The following is an 18,486-nucleotide window of genomic DNA, read 5'->3' as shown; positions in this document are numbered from 1 at the left end:
TATATTCTATCCAAATCAAAGAAAACCATTTTTAAGTTTTAATTATTTATTTGTTTGTTTGTTTTGTACTCACAGATAAGAAGCTAGGATCTAAGATTAAATCCCACTTTGGCTACAACATAGCAAATAATATTTAATGCTCTGCTGAATTTGAGATTCTGCTGAACATTTCAGGTCAAAACCAACCCTCAGTCATGCTCACTTCCTTAAGCTGACATGGACACAATTTCCAATGGATGCAGATTAAAACATCTGAAGTATTTTAATACAATTAGGAGTGGACATACTATTGTTTTGTTGTCAAGTGTGTAAGCAGCAGGAAATTATTTTTCTTCTCATCTGACTATTGCTTCCCTATCTTTGCAGCCGTTTCTGTTCTGCCATTGTCATTTCTGTATAGTTCAGATAACATCAACTAATGAGGGAGAGCCAAACACATATTCTATTTTGCTCATGAAGACGCAGAGACGCTGGTACCTAAAACCAAAAACATTTCTAGATCTCGAATGGAAAAAGCTGCGCAATGCTAAGAAACTGTAGCGGCGCACAATTTTAATTAAAATGCATCATATAAAATGACTAATATCGGCGCACCAGCCTATTCTGAGTCACTTCTACTGTATCTTATATCCTGTGTGAATGCAACATGCCTAAGGTGTGCCTATCTTTTTTATAGCTAAGATAAAGTAATTTATCATTAGAAAAAAAAGTGACGAGATAAGGGGAACCAGCCCTATATTGTCAAAAGGGGTGGGATACTGGAAACGACTGATCTCCATCTGGTGTCCTGATGCAAGTGTTCACACGCGCATGTTATTCTAAGGCAAGCCTCTTTACACACAGATGATAAGTGGAGGCTGAGATCTGAGGCATAATACCATATGGAGAGGCCGAGCTCCCGAAGCACGTGAGCAGAAAAATGTTTGTACCGCCCTGAAGCTAAAGACAGCATGCCACACTCGCAGATCAACGTAGAACAGGATTTAATCTTCGGGGGATTAATAACACCGAACGTGTTGTTTGTCTGCAACACTGCAACTATTTATTTCTATTGTTCATTTAAAACACAGCTTTATCATTGAAGAAGTACTGACAGGTGTCATTTAAGAGAAGAAATGTCATATTATAAATGTCAATAGTGAATACAGAATGATCAAGCTTAAACAATGAAAGAAATACTGCAAACAAATCAAAGAAGAATAATCTTTAAAAAAGCAACAAGCATAAGCCGAGGTCACCACGTGTCTCAGATATGTTTACATTGGATTTCTGTCTTCATGGAGTTCTTAATAGGGCTCATAAATTTGTGCAATACCTGTCATTCCAAGTATAAGTGCATGTACTACACTAAAAGTAGAGCCAAGGTGTGCTGGAGAATATTTCATCTGATAGGGGGTGAACTGGACTTATGGAGGAATCCAAAAAAGATTTCAACTTGGGTAGGACAAACACTCTAGGCGGAAAGCCCAAGGGTCAAAACAGGTGACAGCGCCGAGCACTGCATCACCAATAAGCTAATAACCAACTAACTAACGAAGTCTAAAATCCCCAGTGTGTAATACATACTTCAATAGGTTTATGCTGCTTAGATTTTTAGCAAAAAGAAAGCAAAAAGTCGTACAACAGGTTTGGCAGCTTTTCTGTTTGTGCTGCTGTAAAAATTTGTATTTACATGTAATATTTATAGACATGGATAGATGTTTTGCATGACTTTTGAATTTTGTGTCTAAAAATGAATCTCCATCCATCCATTCATTCGCTTCCGCTTATCCTTTTCAGGGTCGCGGGGGGCGCTGGAGCCTATCCCAGCTGTTATAGGGCGAGAGGCGGGGTACACCCTGGACAGGTCGCCAGTCTGTCGCAGGGCCAACACACAGAGACAGACAACCATTCGCACTCACATTCACTCCTAGTGGTAATTTAGATTATCCAATTAACCTATCCCCACAAGCTGCATGTCTTTGGACGGTGGGAGGAAGCCGGAGTACCCGGAGGGAACCCACGCAAACACGGGGAGAACATGCAGACTCCACACAGAAAGACCCCGGCCTGATGTTGGAATTGAACTCAGGACCTTCTTGCTGTGCGGCAACAGCGCTAACCACCGTGCCACCGTGCTGCCCTAAAAACTGAATCTGTATACTTTTAATTTTATTTTTGGTCTTCTGTTTGAATTTTTCAACTTTCATAGTACTTTTATTAATATTATCATTATGAGAAGAAGAAGAAGTATAATTAGTTCAGTCGTTATTCTTTCTTTATTCTTTATTCAGATTCCCATGAGTTGTTACCGCAGGGATAACTATTCTTCCTAGGGTCCACAACACAACACATCCAACCATCGATCTACAGACAATAAACCAATAACTTAAAAATCACAATTACATCAATAAAATGCAATAAAATAAAATAACAAGTATTTCTTTTAACTTATACAACAGTCACACAGCAACAAGAAAATGTGTTACAGATGCTTAAAATAAGAAAATGTTACTTGCGACTTAAGATTTAAGCTAACATCATACCTACCCACAATCTTCACAGGTGAATAATCAGGTGTGCTTAAGAAGTGCTGCTTCTACTGCTTCTGAAAACCTAATTCCAGATATAAGTTTATGACATTATTTTTTAACTTGTAATATGAAGCAGCATTTGTAGGGTGTGATGGGGTGGACTCTTATTTGGAAGAAGAAGATCAACGCTGAAAAACCTCTCGATCAAAAGAGGTCACGAGGTCACACACTTGTCGCGGTGCCTGCTATGATTTGTCGGTTTGTGGCGCACTCTGCCGGCTAAAGCGGGGAGCACACCCTTCATGGACTTCATTTACTCAGGTGAGCTAGTTAATGTTTCACCTGCGTGCTGTGACGTCACTGGACCTTCAGGAAAAAGACACCGTGGAGTCCGCGATCAGCCCGGCCTGAACGGTTCCTGACATTTTCAGGACAAAGCTGCTGCAAAAAGTCTCGAGTTAGGCTTTAAACTCAGTTTCGGCGCTTCGTGAAATCTCACGTTGTTGGTCCTCCGGGTTCAGACACGATGTCCGCCTCCGCTATCTTTGTGCTGGATCTGAAGGGAAAGGTAAGAGCAAAGCTCGAGCTAATTTTAGACAACTGATATTTACTTATTCCTGCCACGCGCGCAGGAATAAGTAACAACACAGCAACCAGTTTTGGTTGCTTGGTTGAATTTTTTTGGTGCTCTTTTTAAACATTAAACGCGTTGTTAAAAATTTATAACAGACCTCTCTTTCTCACACTCTTTCTTATATTTCTTATTTTATTTTACTTTTAGTTTTCTACTTCCGGATACATGGCAATGCAAATAAAGCTTTAAACAATGGAAGCGAAAGCGTGTTGCCGCACATGTAGCCTTCAGGTAGATAGTTTGTGTCACCGTCACGTTTATGTTTACACAGGAGCCTGAATGACTCTGGCATGACAGACAGAACATGTAACTTTACCCTCGAGTTAATGTTTCTCGTGGCTTCATGTTGCGTGTGCCATGGGGTGACATTACTATTTATCTACTCCAACCCAAGCTCAATCCATACATTTTTTTATTTATTTTTTCACCAGCAAGTTTCAAGGTTGTTGGTTTTGCATGTGTTGTTTCCAAGGCCAGTCGACACTGAGATGGAGAGGTGGTGTACCAAATATAGATCTGTTTTTGGAGGGGTCTGGGTTCTGATTGGTTAAACAAATCATCATCAAAAACTTTTATTTACACTTTTATTCCCCTACACCTAAGGTTCAGTCAACAACTCAGTCCTATCAACAACTAAAAGAAAAATATTTATGGATCCTAACTTTATACAGAGCTATCAAAAATACTATTATCTTCCAGCTTTCCATTTTTTAATACTTTTAAAATGAAGGGGCAAAAAAAGGATGATTATTTCCATTCAGAGTAGATTAGCAACCACTTCAGAATTAGAATCGGAATACTTTACATAATTTCCTTAGAGAGTCTTAAAGGACAAAGAAATATGTAAGAAAAAAGTTAAAGTAAAGAGAAAAAGCAGGAGCAACTGAAACAGGCTGCATGCTGGTGGACACGTGCACAAGGTTTTCTCTTCCACTTCTACAGGGATGTGAAAACAGCATAGAATTTTAGTCTACTTTATAGCTAGAACTCATAATAATAATAATAATAATAATAATAGTAATAATAATAGTCACATTGTAACTAATCATTGTAATTACTGTCTCAGCATCTGTGGTAAAGTGCTGTCATATTGGTGATTAAAAGCTTTAATTTTCTGCTATTATTTTACTTATGACTGGTATTTTCTTATATTTAGTGGTTTTGTCTTTTGACAATGCAGTTTGCCTGTTTGATTTTATTTATCTCATAATCTGATCATTAAAATTTATTTTCCTGTCTGATCAGTTAAGGGAGGAATATGCAGGTGTCAGGGTTCAAAAGTTTTGATAATATGCTTTTCCCCAGGTGCTTACTTCCATTAAGAATCTTCAATTTTTTCGGCTGCTTCCTTTGGAGTCTGCACAGTGGATCATCTGCCTCTATCTCACCCTATCCAGTAGCATCCTCATCTGTCACACCAACCCTCACCATGTCTCCTTTTGCTATATCTATGAACCTCCTCTATTGTCTTCTTTCTGTCTGACAACTGCATATTGAACATCCTTTGCCCTCCAAACCATCTCAGCCTCACCTCTCTAACTTTGTTTCCAAAGTGCTCAGCTTGTCCTGTCCCTCTGATGTTCACATTTCTGCCCATCTTGGGGGTTTGTGTATTTTAACGTATATTAAATGTACATATTATTCCAAAACAGGAATGTGAACGCTGAGTAAGGCCATGTTCCAATTTCTTGTTTACTTTTATTCACACATCAAAAATTTTAGATTTAAATGTCTAAATGAAGCCATGTTTAATTAAAGATCGATTGATTTGTGTAAATTTCTGGTAGATAAAGGCTTGGTTTGTTTTGTGTTTTTTTTAAAGGATATTTATGGATATTTTGGTGTTTTAACAGATAACATGTTTGTAAATATTATGAATAAAAGACTCGGAACCTTAAAAAAAGGTTGATGTCTGAATCTCTGTGACAAATTTTTATCACTTTGTCCCACTATTAGGGACAAAATGATAATTAATCTGAGAAAATTTTAATTAAAGAGAAAGAAGAGTATTTCTTAAAAATAAAGACAATTTTAATATTTTTCCTCATCAGTGTTGTTTAAAATCAGTGAGCTAAGTTCTTTTTAGTGAGTGTTGTTATTATTGTGATTATATCCAATCATTCTCTAATCGCTTTTCCAGTTGAGGGTCTGTGTGAAACTCTGCTATTTTAATATCCATTCCCTTCCAATCATTTAACAGAATGACACTAGAAGCCATTCCATAAGTAGTAATTTCTATATTAACAGTTGTCTCGTAACCACGTGCTGGTATGCTTCCTTCTTCAGGTGCTGATTTGTCGGAACTACAAAGGCGATGTGGACATGTCAGAGATTGACCACTTCATGCCTTTGCTCATGCAGCATGAAGAGGAAGGTCTTCTCTGTCCCGTAATGTCACACGGCAACGTTCACTTCATGTGGATCAAACACAGCAACCTCTACCGTATCCCTGTCCTGAGTGTTTAATGACATCCTTTGCAGGCAATGACCGTTAGCAATCATATGAAAAGATGAGTCCTTGATTTTTACAGCAGTGTTTTTAACTTCATAACATTCCTTGACCTGATCTCGATACAGTTGTTGCTACAACAAACAAGAACTCCAACGCTTCCTTGGTGTATGCCTTTCTCTACAAACTAGTTGAGGTGAGTGATGCCTGGTGTGGTGAATAATGTAAATATTTCCTGTTACCTGTGCATCCTGGTTCCAAAGAAATGGTTTTGTTGTTCTGGGACATCAGTGAAACATGACAGTCAAAGATGGCTGTAATCCAGAGTAAATTCTGGCAGTTACTCAAATCCTGTCCAGATAATGACGGTGTTTGCATGTCCATACGCAGGTGTTCACAGAGTACTTTAAAGAACTGGAAGAGGAGAGCATTCAGGATAATTTTGTGGTTGTCTATGAGCTGCTGGATGAACTTATGGACTTTGGATTCCCTCAGACTACTGACAGCAAGATACTACAAGAGTGAGAATCTTCAACATGCACACACACACACACACACACACACACACACACACACACACACACACACACACACACATACAGCACATATGTGTGTGTGTGTGTTTTTTTTTTTTTTTTTTTTAATATGTCTTTAAAAGCTAGTCTGGTGTTGCATGACAGCAAATCTTCACCTCTCATCTGCTGTAGGTACATTACTCAGGAAGGTGCCAAGCTTGAAGTAGCAAAGAGCAAGGTGCCGACAACTGTGACCAATGCTGTGTCCTGGAGGTCAGAGGGTATCAAGTACAAAAAGAACGAGGTCTTCATTGATGTCATCGAGTCCATCAATGTATTGGTAAGATGAAAGAAAGGATTCGTCATTCCATTGGACTTGCATACTAACTATTGGTTTGGTTATGTAACGACTACATTATTGATTCAATTCTGAAGTCTTGTTCAATTCAGTTTTATAGTTAGTCCTATAAATAAGTTAGTTTTAGGACTAACTGCTTATTTACGTTTTTGTAAAGGGAACACTTTAATTACACATTGGATCTGGATAAATGCAATATTCAAATTAAAAAAAATCTTTTCTGACATACACATTTCGGGGGTGGATTCAAAGTCACCCCAACAATTAAGGTTAAAGATTGGAATCACAGGCTGATATAGTTCCTACATTTTGGTACCTTGTCCAGTGGTATCTCCTCCCAGAACTCGAGTACTCCGTGAATTAGCTTTTGGACAGTCTGTAGTGCTGTCAGATGCTCTGATTGGATTCAGGTCTGCTTTGATATTCCAGGAAATCATGTCTCATGAGGTAAGGCAATGTCCCGCACTACGAGTAACCCAGAGCCCACTGCACCAGTGTAAGGTCTCGCAGTGGGTCTGAGGACTTGGCCAAGTTTGTCCACACAAACAAGGAATTTGACTTGTTCACTTTACTCTTCTACATGCAAAAAAAGTTATGTTTTTTAAATAGGCAGTATATATAAAAAGCAAGAAAAAAAAGTCTTAGAGAGTCTTAAAGTCTTAGAAACTATACAAACTGTAAGTGCAAAACTTAGTAGTGCAATGTGCACATGACCTGAATTTCAACCTGGCACCTAGCAGCATTCAGGGTAGCATGTAACTGATATTGTAACTGTTACTGATAAGTGTAACTGATATTATATTGTGATGTACCCTTAAATTTTAGCAGTGTGTTAGTGAAGCCATTGATGTATTTTGTCAGTTTAAGTGACAAAAAACTTTTTGTGACAAAGTCAAAATCATTTATTTGAATCCTTTTCTTCTCCTTAATAATTGTTCAAATATTTGTCAAAATAACTCATTTTTAAATGATTTAATAATGTCATTTGTTTAGGTGAATGCTAATGGCAGTGTGATGAGCAGTGACATTGTGGGCAGCATCAAGCTAAAAACCATGCTGTCGGGGATGCCCGAACTGCGCCTGGGCCTCAATGATCGAGTGCTTTTTGGCCTCACTGGACGTACGTATGCGACCTCTGCGTACCCATGATCACTGTGTTACCCCAGTGTTAGAGGAAAAACAAGTCGGTGCTGTTTATTTGTACTTTAAGTACTCTGTGTTGATTTATGCTCAGGTGACAAAGGAAAGACGGTGATGATGGAAGACGTGAAGTTCCATCAGTGTGTCCGTCTCTCACGTTTTGAGAGCGATCGAACAATCTCCTTCATTCCTCCAGATGGGGAATCTGAACTCATGTCCTACCGCATCAATACTCATGTATTGTCCAGCTCACTACTTTATACTCATATGAAATTCAGATATTTGTTACATTTATTAATCTTTATGTTTTGTGCACTGTAGAAGTTGCTAATAGAATTACTTCCTTGTACTAGTTACATAAATAAATACATAAAAATGACTGAGAAATTCACACGATAAGGAAAAGAAACAGTGTAAAGACTTAAACAGACTAAGTGAATGAAAGAAAGCAAACTTATGTGAACGTTACAGTACTATACATTAACACGTGGATTAAATTAACATTTAAACTGAATTATTTGCATGTTAAGTAGATAAAATGTTAAACTTGTGTGTAACTAAACACTACCTTTTGTCTTTTAAAGGTGAAGCCTTTGATATGGATCGAATCTGTCATAGAGAAATTTTCTCACAGTCGAGTGGAAATTATGGTTAAGGTACTGTACTCAATTATATTTGTTTTTTTTTTTTAACCACAATTACATTTATATCTATGGTTTAACTGTTTAGCCCCAAACCTGCTAGAGACAAACTGTTAGAGCAATTTATTCCATTTTATTTATAGCCCGATTTTCACAGAAACAGTTGCTTCAAAGTGCTCCATATCGTAAGGTAAAGACCCTACAGTATTAGAAAAAAACAAACCAACAATCACACGACTCCCTGTTAACCATCAGTAACTAACTGTCTTTGTTCGGTTTCAAAAACTAATGACGTCCTTACGCTGCCTGTCCAGTGACGGGGCAGTCTCCCTTAAACAACAGGAAAAAGGTGACTTTCATAAGATATCCTACTATAACATTCCTGTATTTGCAGGCAAAGGGACAGTTTAAAAAGCAGTCGGTGGCAAATAACGTAGAAGTGAGGGTCCCTGTCCCCAGTGATGCAGACTCGCCAAAGTTCAAAACCAGCACAGGAAATGCCAAATATGTGCCTGAGAAGAACCTGGTTGTGTGGACCATCAAGTCTTTTCCTGTAAGAAATTCACAACATGTTGTAACTATTGCAGATCGGATTGCAGACTAAAGTCATGCTTTGTTGTGTCTTACACATTTTTACTGTGTGTGTCCATCCATGCAGGGAGGTAAAGAGTTTCTCATGAGAGCTCATTTTGGTTTGCCCAGCGTGGAGAATGAAGAGGCGGAGAGCAAACCTCCCATAACTGTGAAATTTGAAATCCCGTACTTCACAGTCTCAGGAATACAGGTGTGTTGGTTTCCTTTAACGCCAAAAACCCTTTTAGTATGACTAAACTATAATCAAAGCATCTTTATGGAAAGTCTTGCATACTGTTTTTATTATTTATGCATTATAAAGTTCTAAATGGTACCCGGGAAGCTTCCTATTCTGCTTATTATACTATGAATAACGTTCAACACAGCCAGGCTTTCTTTGTCTTACTTGACTTAACAAAACCTAAAACCCCAGTTGGAGATAATGGGTATCATGTTGGCAGTTATCAGCTTTCTCCGTTAAGCCGGACTTTCTGCCTCAACGTCTGTGCTCGCTCATACAAAAAGGTCTGTTTCATGGGTCGTGTGACTTTTCTTCCACACAAAATGACTACTATCCTACTCCAATCAGAGACGTTATTACAATCATACGATAATTACATGGCAATTACAAATCTAAATATAATAATAAAATGCAATATTGCAAGCAATTGTTAATCTAGCAATTACAGAGAAGGTTAAAATAAGCATTTAATTGATTTATCCGTAAGTTTCTTTTGCGATCCTCTTCATTTCTAAGGTGATGACTGGACATTAAACTGGATACATTTAGACTAAAGTATTAAATATTAAATGTAAATGGTTCCCCAGCAGAGAATCTATGACGCACTTAAAACATGCTGTAGATAAAAGATCGCACTTTCATCCGGTTTTAAGCAAAACCTCTGATCATGTGATTTAGCCAGGCATAAAGTAAGCCACTTTCCTGGCACAGAAAGCTCTTTAAGCTCAGCATAGCTCACTAACCCATTAATCTCACTTCGTAGTTCACCCCTTTGGTCCAGTATCAATTGGTGTAATGATTGTGGGAAGCTGGACTTTAACTACGCAAATGTGTCTTGCTGCTTTTTTTCCACCAGGTGCGGTATATGAAGATCATAGAAAAAAGTGGGTACCAGGCTTTACCGTGGGTCCGCTACATAACACAAAGTGGAGGTATATTAGTAGTCTGTTGGACTTTGGTTGTACCAAGCAGGAAGTGACCTACCCAGATGCAATAACTGAGTCCAATTTTAACCTTTCTAACTCTCTTTATTTATTTTATTTTTTTAGATTACCAGCTGAGGACCAATGTGTAACACCTGTGGAGAAACTTGAATACATTTTCCTCACTTCCAGGACTTCCTAAGGAGCATAAATGATCACTTTAACTAGACTGAAAGAATGTCTTTAAATTTTCACCTGCTCTGTGTAACATTGATCTTGTGTGTGTTGTTTTGTGTTTTTTAAATATATGAGCAATTTGATTGTGATGTTCTATTGTGTGAGCACTGCAAATTATTTAATTAATAAATTAATAAAATGATTCACTTAGAACAGTTTGTAATCATTAACCTTGGTGTTAATGAAAAAACGTTGTCTTTCTCTTGAGTTTAAAACACCACACAAGGTGGATTTTGCCATCGTATAGTAGTAAGGCTTTGTGCAATCACAGTCGCTAAATTCCGCCCAAAATTAAATGCTTACACCCGCCTTTTTCCACACTTGCCTCTGGAGAAATACACTCGAAGGTTAGAAATCTGAATGAACTGCCTTTGAAGACCTCAACGTATACGAATCGCCCGCTTTCTTAGCCGTGTGCGCCGATTGGTCAAATGCTCCTGTTACCACAGTGACAGCGTAGTAACAGAGTTGTAACTCCTCCCGATTTACCATATATGGAAGCACAACACCCTCTTGGCGAGCTGCGATTGGCCAGCGTATGTTCTCCCCAATGTTTGTAAATTGTAGTCTGGAGACACCGCTGTATAGCGCTCAGCGCGCAAATGTATTTTGTAATGTTGATAAACGTATGTTGTTTTAATTACTTTTAAAAATTACTGGTTCGTGGAGACAGCGAGGTCGAAAATCTTGGCGACGCGTTGGATATTGTGGAAGTAAACCAGGTAGCTTGAAAGCGCTTTCGTTTTGTTTTTTTAGCTCTCTTTTTAACGTTAGCTGTTAGCCGGGAGGCTAGTTGTTTGTGTTTTTCAGTTGACTTGCCTCTGGCGGTAGAGCTTATATTTGTGTTGTTCAGCAGTACGCTTTGTTAAAGCGGCCGGCAGAACTCCGAATAGTAAGCACGGAGTCAAATAACATGGCGTCAGCGGGGAACTACGGCTTACGTTAGCCGGATGCTGTAGTAACGTTAGCTGTAGGTGACAATAACCTGACAGCCTCAGTTTGTTTTTTTCTCCCTCTTATCGTGTTTGTTTTTGCGTTCTCGGGGAGCTCGTGGTTGAGCTTCCTCGTAACTGTGGTACGTCTCTCTCCGAGCAGGCAGGAAGGCAGAATATAATGGTCCTTAGTCAGATGGATGCCGGCAAAGCTCTGACGGCGGCAGCAGCCAAAGGGAACACCAGCGAGGTGCAGAGGATCCTGGAGGAATGCAGAGTGCATCCTGATACTCCAAATGAGTTTAGCAGGACTGCCCTACAGGTGAGGATCAATTCAAGTGTTCACGTGAGATATATAAACATATACAGAAGTATTAACAGCACATATTTCATTCGGTGGACAAACCTAGTTCGTCCCACGGTCTCAGAATAATCTCCTTCTCTTTTGTAACGATGGCCTGCGTAAAAATTACCAGCCGCTTCTCTCGAATATGCTTGTAGCGCCATGTTTTTAATGTTAGAATAAAGCGTGTCAATAAAGGTGTCTGTAAAGACAGTAAAATTATAAATCATTTAACTTAAAGCGAAAGCTTCTGCCCCCACAGCCCGTTTAGTTATATGGCGTGAATTTAGCGTTATAGTCATGTTATAAACAGCAGTGAATAGGAGCGATGCCTCACACTGGAGTCCACCTAACATGTCCTCACCATTTATAGAGCGACCCCGAACAGGGATGTCGCCAGCAGTTATTGGGTTTATTATTTAATTCACTGTTCAAATTTAGTGAAAACAAAGTGTCCCTCAAAATTTCTCTAAACTCAGGGTGACGAAACTTTGAGTTTGAGATGTTTCATATGTAATAAAATATATTAAAAAAACCCTCAAAATTTCAGAAGTGGAACTAAAAAGCTGTTTGATATTTATGCTTTATAACTGACTTCAAGTATTATTTAAGTGCAATAGTTAACATTAACTCATTTTCTTCTAACCCCCCCCCCCCCCAAAAAAAACCAAAAAACAACAACAACAAACAAACAAAAAAACAAAACAAAAACACTAGATGAATGCAACACACTGGTGTAAAATTTGATGTAGGGCTGCTGTATTGACATGATTTGTTTTTCCTGCATAGATGTACTAAAGGCCTAACTCTTCCTACTTTGTTTGCTTGTGTTTATTACATTGAAAAAGAATCCGGCTTGATGCAAGACTGTTAAAAAAAACTCTCAGGGTTGCACACTGGTGTTGAATTTGAGAGTGCACTCTCCTCACCTCTCCTCTAATGTCTTCAACAGGTGATGATGATGGGGAACTCCAAGATTGCCAGCCTGTTGTTAGAAAAAGGAGCCAACCCCAACGTCCAGGACAGACACGGGATAACGCCTGTCCACGACGCAGCTCGAACAGGCTTCCTTGACACCGTGGAGGTTCTGGTGGAGTATGGCGCCTCAGTAAACATCCCGGACAGGAGTGGCGCACTCCCTATTCACATCGCCATCCGGGAAGGCCACCGGGATGTTGTGAAGTATTTGGCGCCACGGTCCAACCTTAAACACGCCAACGTCAGCGGTCAGACAGCGGTAGACGTGGCCCGAGCTTCATGCGTGCCGGATATGATTGACTTGCTTTTTTCGCACATTCATAGTTAGCCTGAAAAGTGGGTGTATTTTGACTAACCCTAACCTCACACTTTGTTTCGCTTCAGTCCTGGTAACTTGATTTTTGTTGCTGTGTAAAGGATTTTTCTTTTCTTTTGTTAACAGTGGCTCAGCATTATTATGTGACAGGACATATTGTCTTGGCAGCTTATTTTCAGTGGATGGGTGGCTATATACTGTAGACACCTCTTTTGCACAGTGCAATTTAGGCACCTTACATGAACATATACATATATATCTGTTTTCCCTATGAATTGGGAGTGCACATTTGTAGATAGTCCCCCCGCCCCCAGTGTTTTCTAATTATTTCCTTTGTGTAAGAATTGTAACAGTTGTATGTTGTTGTTTTTTTAATTTACAAAACTTGACATTGTGCACCCTGATTGCTTTGCATAGTTGTGTTTCTATTAATTAGATGTACTTAGAGTTTGGATTTACTCCTATTTATTGTTAAAATAGGATTGAATATTCCTCTTTGTAAATAGCAACCCTTATTGTGATTTGTTGAAATGTTATTTATATAAATACTTTTAAAATCTAAGTGAGATTATTCACTTCACTATTTGAAGAAGAAAGCACAAAATAAAGTGTTGAACTTGAAGTTTTGCTGTCTTTTCATTTTGATTTGGATTCTGTAATTGGCTAGTAAGAGCTACTGCTCTTGGGTTTCTGCTCACTGGGATCACTCAGGACATCTCAGCTTTTTTTTGTGTGTGTGTGAATTTAGGGTGTCATAACAAAAGGCTAAAAAGGAAGTGATTTACTTTTATTTTAATTTCTGGGCTTTAGTGGCCATTGGTCAGAACTGGCCTGGTGGGGTACAATCTGGACCACTGGATGCTGGGTAAATTGTTAAAAATTACAGAGTAGGAGTTTTCACCAAAGAGCCGTGCTGACCTGGTTCGTTGAGTTTGATTGAAACATTTTTTTAATGATAGAAAGTTGAAAAAACTGAGAAATTCTGGTGTAAGTAAATTTATTTTTTGTTCTTAGGCTAGATTTATTACAGGTTTAATGTTTTAAGGAAGTACTTATTTACACTTAGGTTTTTTTTTTTTAATAGGTTATGGTGCAATGATTTTATTGTTAAACTGAGATTGAACTGCATGTGACCTATAAGTTTGACACTCCTGATGTAGAGAATGAAGGGGGATGGGGGGAAGCCTCGCTTCTGTCAGTCTGCCCCAGGGCAGCTGTGGCTACAACTGTAGCTTACCTTCACCAGTGTGTGAATGTGAGAGTGAATGAATAGTGGTATTGTAAAGCGCTTTGAGGGGTCCCGAAAAGTGCTATATAAAATGCAATCCATTATTATTATTTATTATGTATTGCACATCCACATGAACTTAAAATCAACAGTTATAATCGCCAAGATATGTGTGTTTTCGGACTGTGGAAGGAAACTGGAGCGCCCGGGGAAAACCCACACAAGCACAGAAAAAACATGCAAACTACACATCAGGCCTCAGGAAGGTTCACATCCAGAAGCTTTTTTTTTTCTCCTATGAGCCAAAACTGCTAACCGCTGCATCACCACACCACCTACTTGTTGCTGGAACATAAGAGTCCACAGATAATCTTCTTCACTATCTCAAAATTCCCGGCTCTGTCTGTGACTCCCGATGCTTTTCATGTTTTTAAAATCCTCCAAAAAACCCCAAAACAAAATAGATTAACACAACTGAAAGAGGAATTTAATCAATCATTGTGTGCTTTTCTTTGCATCTTTTCATGCAGTCTTAACCGCCCAGACGTCCTTATGGTGATCTACCAAGGGCATTTGCAATAACTCCACGCTGGAATGTACAGCGCGGTGAAAAGTCTCACAAAGGTCACAAAGATAGCTGAACTGAAACTAGAAATGAATGAGAGCCCTGTTTTGTTGGAGCTTGTAGGTAACAGTGGCACAGTTTGCTGATGTTTGTGCTCAGGGCTCTCGTGGTACAATGGGTATTTTGTTTGCTTGTGTGCTGCTGGCCAACTTTACTTGCCAAGAAAGGAGATACAGTTCAACTGCTGCGCTCACAGCTCACTATGCAGACACCAATGATGTCACAGAACAATCACACACATCAAATTTTTTCAATAGAAAACACACAAATTTCCATTTGAATGAAATAAAAAACAAACCAAGTGCTGTGCTTTAGAACAGCTGATAATATCTGCCTACTTTTAAATGCTGATCTTTTCATCTTCAAGGAATATTTTAACATTAAATGAATGTGATGTTTATTCAGCAGCGCTAATCCACACTCAGAATCTGATGTTTGAGTAAAGTCTACTGGAGCAATTCTGCTCAAAATGCTGTCTTTCCCCACCCATATTTTCCCAGATAGTTTAGCAACTTTCCGCTCAGCGGTTTGCTTCGTCACCACGCCCTTAAATTGTGTAATAGATATTTAAGTATATTTTCTCACCCTAACATATAAATCAGTCACAAAACCGGGATGGTTAAATATACAGCCCAGCCACTAGGTAGAGCTCAGCGACTTCACTGACTGGGTGTGTGGCTGTTACATTCAAGCACTTCCTGAATGTGGCTGGGTTAATCCACAGATTGAGAGAAATATGCAGGTTTACAAGCAACAGTAACAATAGTGGGAGTAAACAAGAAAACCCTGAATCAGCGTACTGGTGCAGTCACACGCAGATGTGTGTAAATTAAGATGACACAAGGAAAACTATCCCAATGTCTGACCGAACTAACGTAATAACTAAGATTTTGCACTTCTTGTTTTTCTATTCTGCTTGGATTAAAGTGTTGTTATTATTGTTAATACTTGTGTCTTTTTATATTATATTTATATGTCTGTTAATATCTATTTATATCTAAATACATGCACAGTGGATGCATCGGAGAACATTGGGGTAAGTCTTGCCAAAGGATATTTGGTATGCAGACTGGAGCAGACGGGGATCGGTCTTTGTTTCTACACTTCATTTCATGCAGTTGTATGTATTCTCAATTTCCCTCTTGGATTAATAAAGTTTCTCTGATTTTGATTAAAGAGCGGAGGGGAGCAGTGAGGGGTGACAGACATTAGGGGTGACACAGCTTCACAGATTCATAAACCCACTTCTCCACAAATGCCCCTCAATAAAGGTGGGCCGATCAATCCAAATTTCAACAGTATCAATACCAACACTGGTATTTTTATCGGATTGATATTAGAGATTTGCCCACTGAATTGTTTTAAATCAATGTACCTCAAACGTGCACTATGAAAAATGAATCTTTTTTGTGCTGACTGTCGTGTTTATTTTTTATAGCCTAACACATTTAAACAACAGAGGTTTACCCAAAGTGCTTTAGCGACAGAAACATTTACAGCCCAGGCCTCCAAAAAACACAGTTTTAAAATAAAGTGATTTTGTGGTTGTTAAAATGTGTTCAGAATTTGCAAAGTGATGGTGATTCATCTCATAAATCATGAAACACCGCTCTCCTCTATATAAACTGCCTTCATAGGTTAAAAGTGTTGATATCAGTATTGATATCGGCAATACCATCCCTGTATTTACTTGGTATTGAATCGATACCAAATGACTTCCCCTGACCTCTGTTACAGCTGTGGTGATTATGTTGCCAAGAAAATAAATCGGCATATTAAACTAGCAGTTTGATCATTTGTTTAAAACATGTTTTCAAAAATCTGAATTTACTCCTCGCATTTTAGAATTTTGGTCCAACAAAACAAGATATTTGGTGAAATGAACTGGAGCACTTTGGTTTTGTAACACCGCTTTATTCAGATCTAGACCAAACTGTTTATTAGAATAATATGTCAAATAATCAGTAATTAAGATTATTAGTTGGTTGCAGATCTCTAATCTCTTTCATTTAGGAATGTAATAGAGCTTAAAAGGATTTAGGGATTAATTTCATCTTTAAAAAATGCTCTCGTGCTCCTGAAAGGAGGAGCTACCCATGTGTGCAATTTTTACTAGACTGTAAGATGTAGAGAACTGCAAATCAAGTGCTTCCTTCATTTTTTTTTATTTGAAACTGTTATTCCCTCTGGATTGTTTGGCCTTTGGCATTTGGTGAGATTCCAAACGATGAGTCACTGGAAGCTGTTACACGCTCTGCTGTGCTTCTCACTTCATCAAGCTGCACGAAATCACAGCCTGCAGGGACTGAATGTGAACCTTTACCAGAAACACACATATAGCTGAGACACCCAATAATCCGATTTTACAAAAGTAAACACCAAGCCTAACCAGCGGCTCTCTGCACACTCCTCACAACCCAAAGCAACAACCGTCTTGGAGACATTGCATTGCTATTTTTTCCAGTCAATTATTAGTCACATTTAGACTGCTACTTTAACTGAGACTTAACCCTTTCATGAATGAATTATGAAAATCCTCATTCAGGATTTTTCTTAAGTATTTCTATTCATCTTTAGGCATGAAAAAAAGATTTTTGAACTTCATTATTTTAAACATGTACTTTTCAAAGAGCTCTTTACATGTCCACTTAGGCAGACAACAGATGTGTATGGACTAACACATCATTGTCCAATGTAGTGGTTTATGTGTATACCATCAACACCGACACAAATACAAGAAAACAGCCTTTGAATAGCTGTCCACTGTAGTGACCACTATGTGTAAAAGGGTTAAAGAAATAGAGAAATTATTGACAAATCACTTACTGTGCAACTTATTTCCCTTCATAACAAGTGCTAAATTCTCCCTAAAACATCTCAATTCCTCAATGTGACAGAAAATAGCACACACAGTAATCCTTGAATCAAGGGCAAGTGAGTGTGCTGATCGACACAAACATATTAAGAAGTCACACAAGCCAGAACATGACCGACTGCAGTTCATTTGAGCAGTGGAAGCTGTTTCCAGGAAGCACCGGTTTTATGTGCATCTGAACATGAGATGTGAATAGAGGAAACAATGGTGAAGGAAAAGTGCAGAATCCATGCATCTAAAGTTTTGCATAAAGGATGTTTGAAATTTTTTAAAAAGAAAGAAAAACAATACTTCAAGTAAAAATATATCCAGTTTAAAGCATTTAAACAGATCAGCCTAGTCATCCAAGTTAGCAAGTTTCCATAGTTGCATGTTACGTGCCACAGCTTTTTAAAATTCTGCTGGACAAGACTGGACATCACCTCCAATTATCACCTGCACTATGCTGAAACATTAGTGGAAACAGCAGCCATTACCACTGGCACTCACATCATGCACAGTCAATGTTGTAGAGAGTGAACCTTTACCTTATTCATACCACCCCAGTATGAATTCACTCACTTCTCCATTTGACTGAATGTGTAAACAGAGATATGAACACCTTTTATCCAGCTACTGAAAGGCTTTTTCTCCCTCCATGTGTTTTGGAACTGAAACAGAGCGACATGAACCACCACACTGTATGAAATGCATATTCACGCTGTGCAAACCCGTCAAGCAGGATACAGTTCAAAAGTCTTTAGTAAACAAACGGAGGTGCAGTCCCAAAATATTTGAAGGTTAAGGCATGTTCGCTGTTTTATTTCTGTAAAGTACTTATAGCTCTTATTTCATCCCCACATACAGTATTAATCTGATCTTGAATCACAACACTTTTTTTGTTCCACTTTACATTTCTGTGTCATCTACTGAAGTAAAAATCACGTTTTGTAAAAATGAAATGTAGATGTGTTTTTACACATTTT

At 38.5% G+C, this 18,486-nt stretch overlaps 2 protein-coding genes across 3 annotated transcripts; both read left to right on the top strand.

The window, feature by feature from the left end:
• The first annotated feature begins 2,868 nt into the window (after positions 1-2,868).
• Positions 2,869-10,387, top strand: ap1m2 (adaptor related protein complex 1 subunit mu 2). Its single transcript, XM_085162888.1, has 12 exons — positions 2,869-3,081; positions 5,434-5,590; positions 5,725-5,792; positions 5,987-6,117; positions 6,304-6,451; positions 7,463-7,589; positions 7,704-7,846; positions 8,194-8,265; positions 8,645-8,803; positions 8,909-9,034; positions 9,921-9,996; positions 10,114-10,387. Exons 1-12 carry the CDS (start codon positions 3,040-3,042, stop codon positions 10,137-10,139), a joined length of 1,275 nt encoding a protein of 424 aa, XP_085019014.1. The 5' UTR covers positions 2,869-3,039; the 3' UTR covers positions 10,140-10,387.
• Positions 10,388-10,657: 270 nt separating this feature from the next.
• Positions 10,658-13,415, top strand: cdkn2d (cyclin-dependent kinase inhibitor 2D (p19, inhibits CDK4)). Of its 2 annotated transcripts, none has more exons than XM_085162910.1 (3): positions 10,658-10,760; positions 11,320-11,478; positions 12,452-13,415. In XM_085162910.1, the coding sequence occupies exons 1-3, from the start codon at positions 10,719-10,721 to the stop codon at positions 12,803-12,805; spliced, it is 555 nt and encodes a 184-aa protein (XP_085019036.1). In that variant the 5' UTR covers positions 10,658-10,718; the 3' UTR covers positions 12,806-13,415. The 2 variants fall into 2 exon arrangements, with proteins under 2 accessions (XP_085019036.1, XP_085019037.1); XM_085162911.1 differs by lacking the exon at positions 10,658-10,760 and adding an exon at positions 10,772-10,946.
• The last annotated feature ends 5,071 nt before the right edge of the window (positions 13,416-18,486 follow it).

Source organism: Neolamprologus multifasciatus, chromosome 6 (assembly GCF_963576455.1).
Source record: "Neolamprologus multifasciatus chromosome 6, fNeoMul1.2, whole genome shotgun sequence".
NCBI lineage: Eukaryota > Metazoa > Chordata > Actinopteri > Cichliformes > Cichlidae > Neolamprologus > Neolamprologus multifasciatus.
This window is presented reverse-complemented; position numbering and strand designations above follow the sequence as displayed.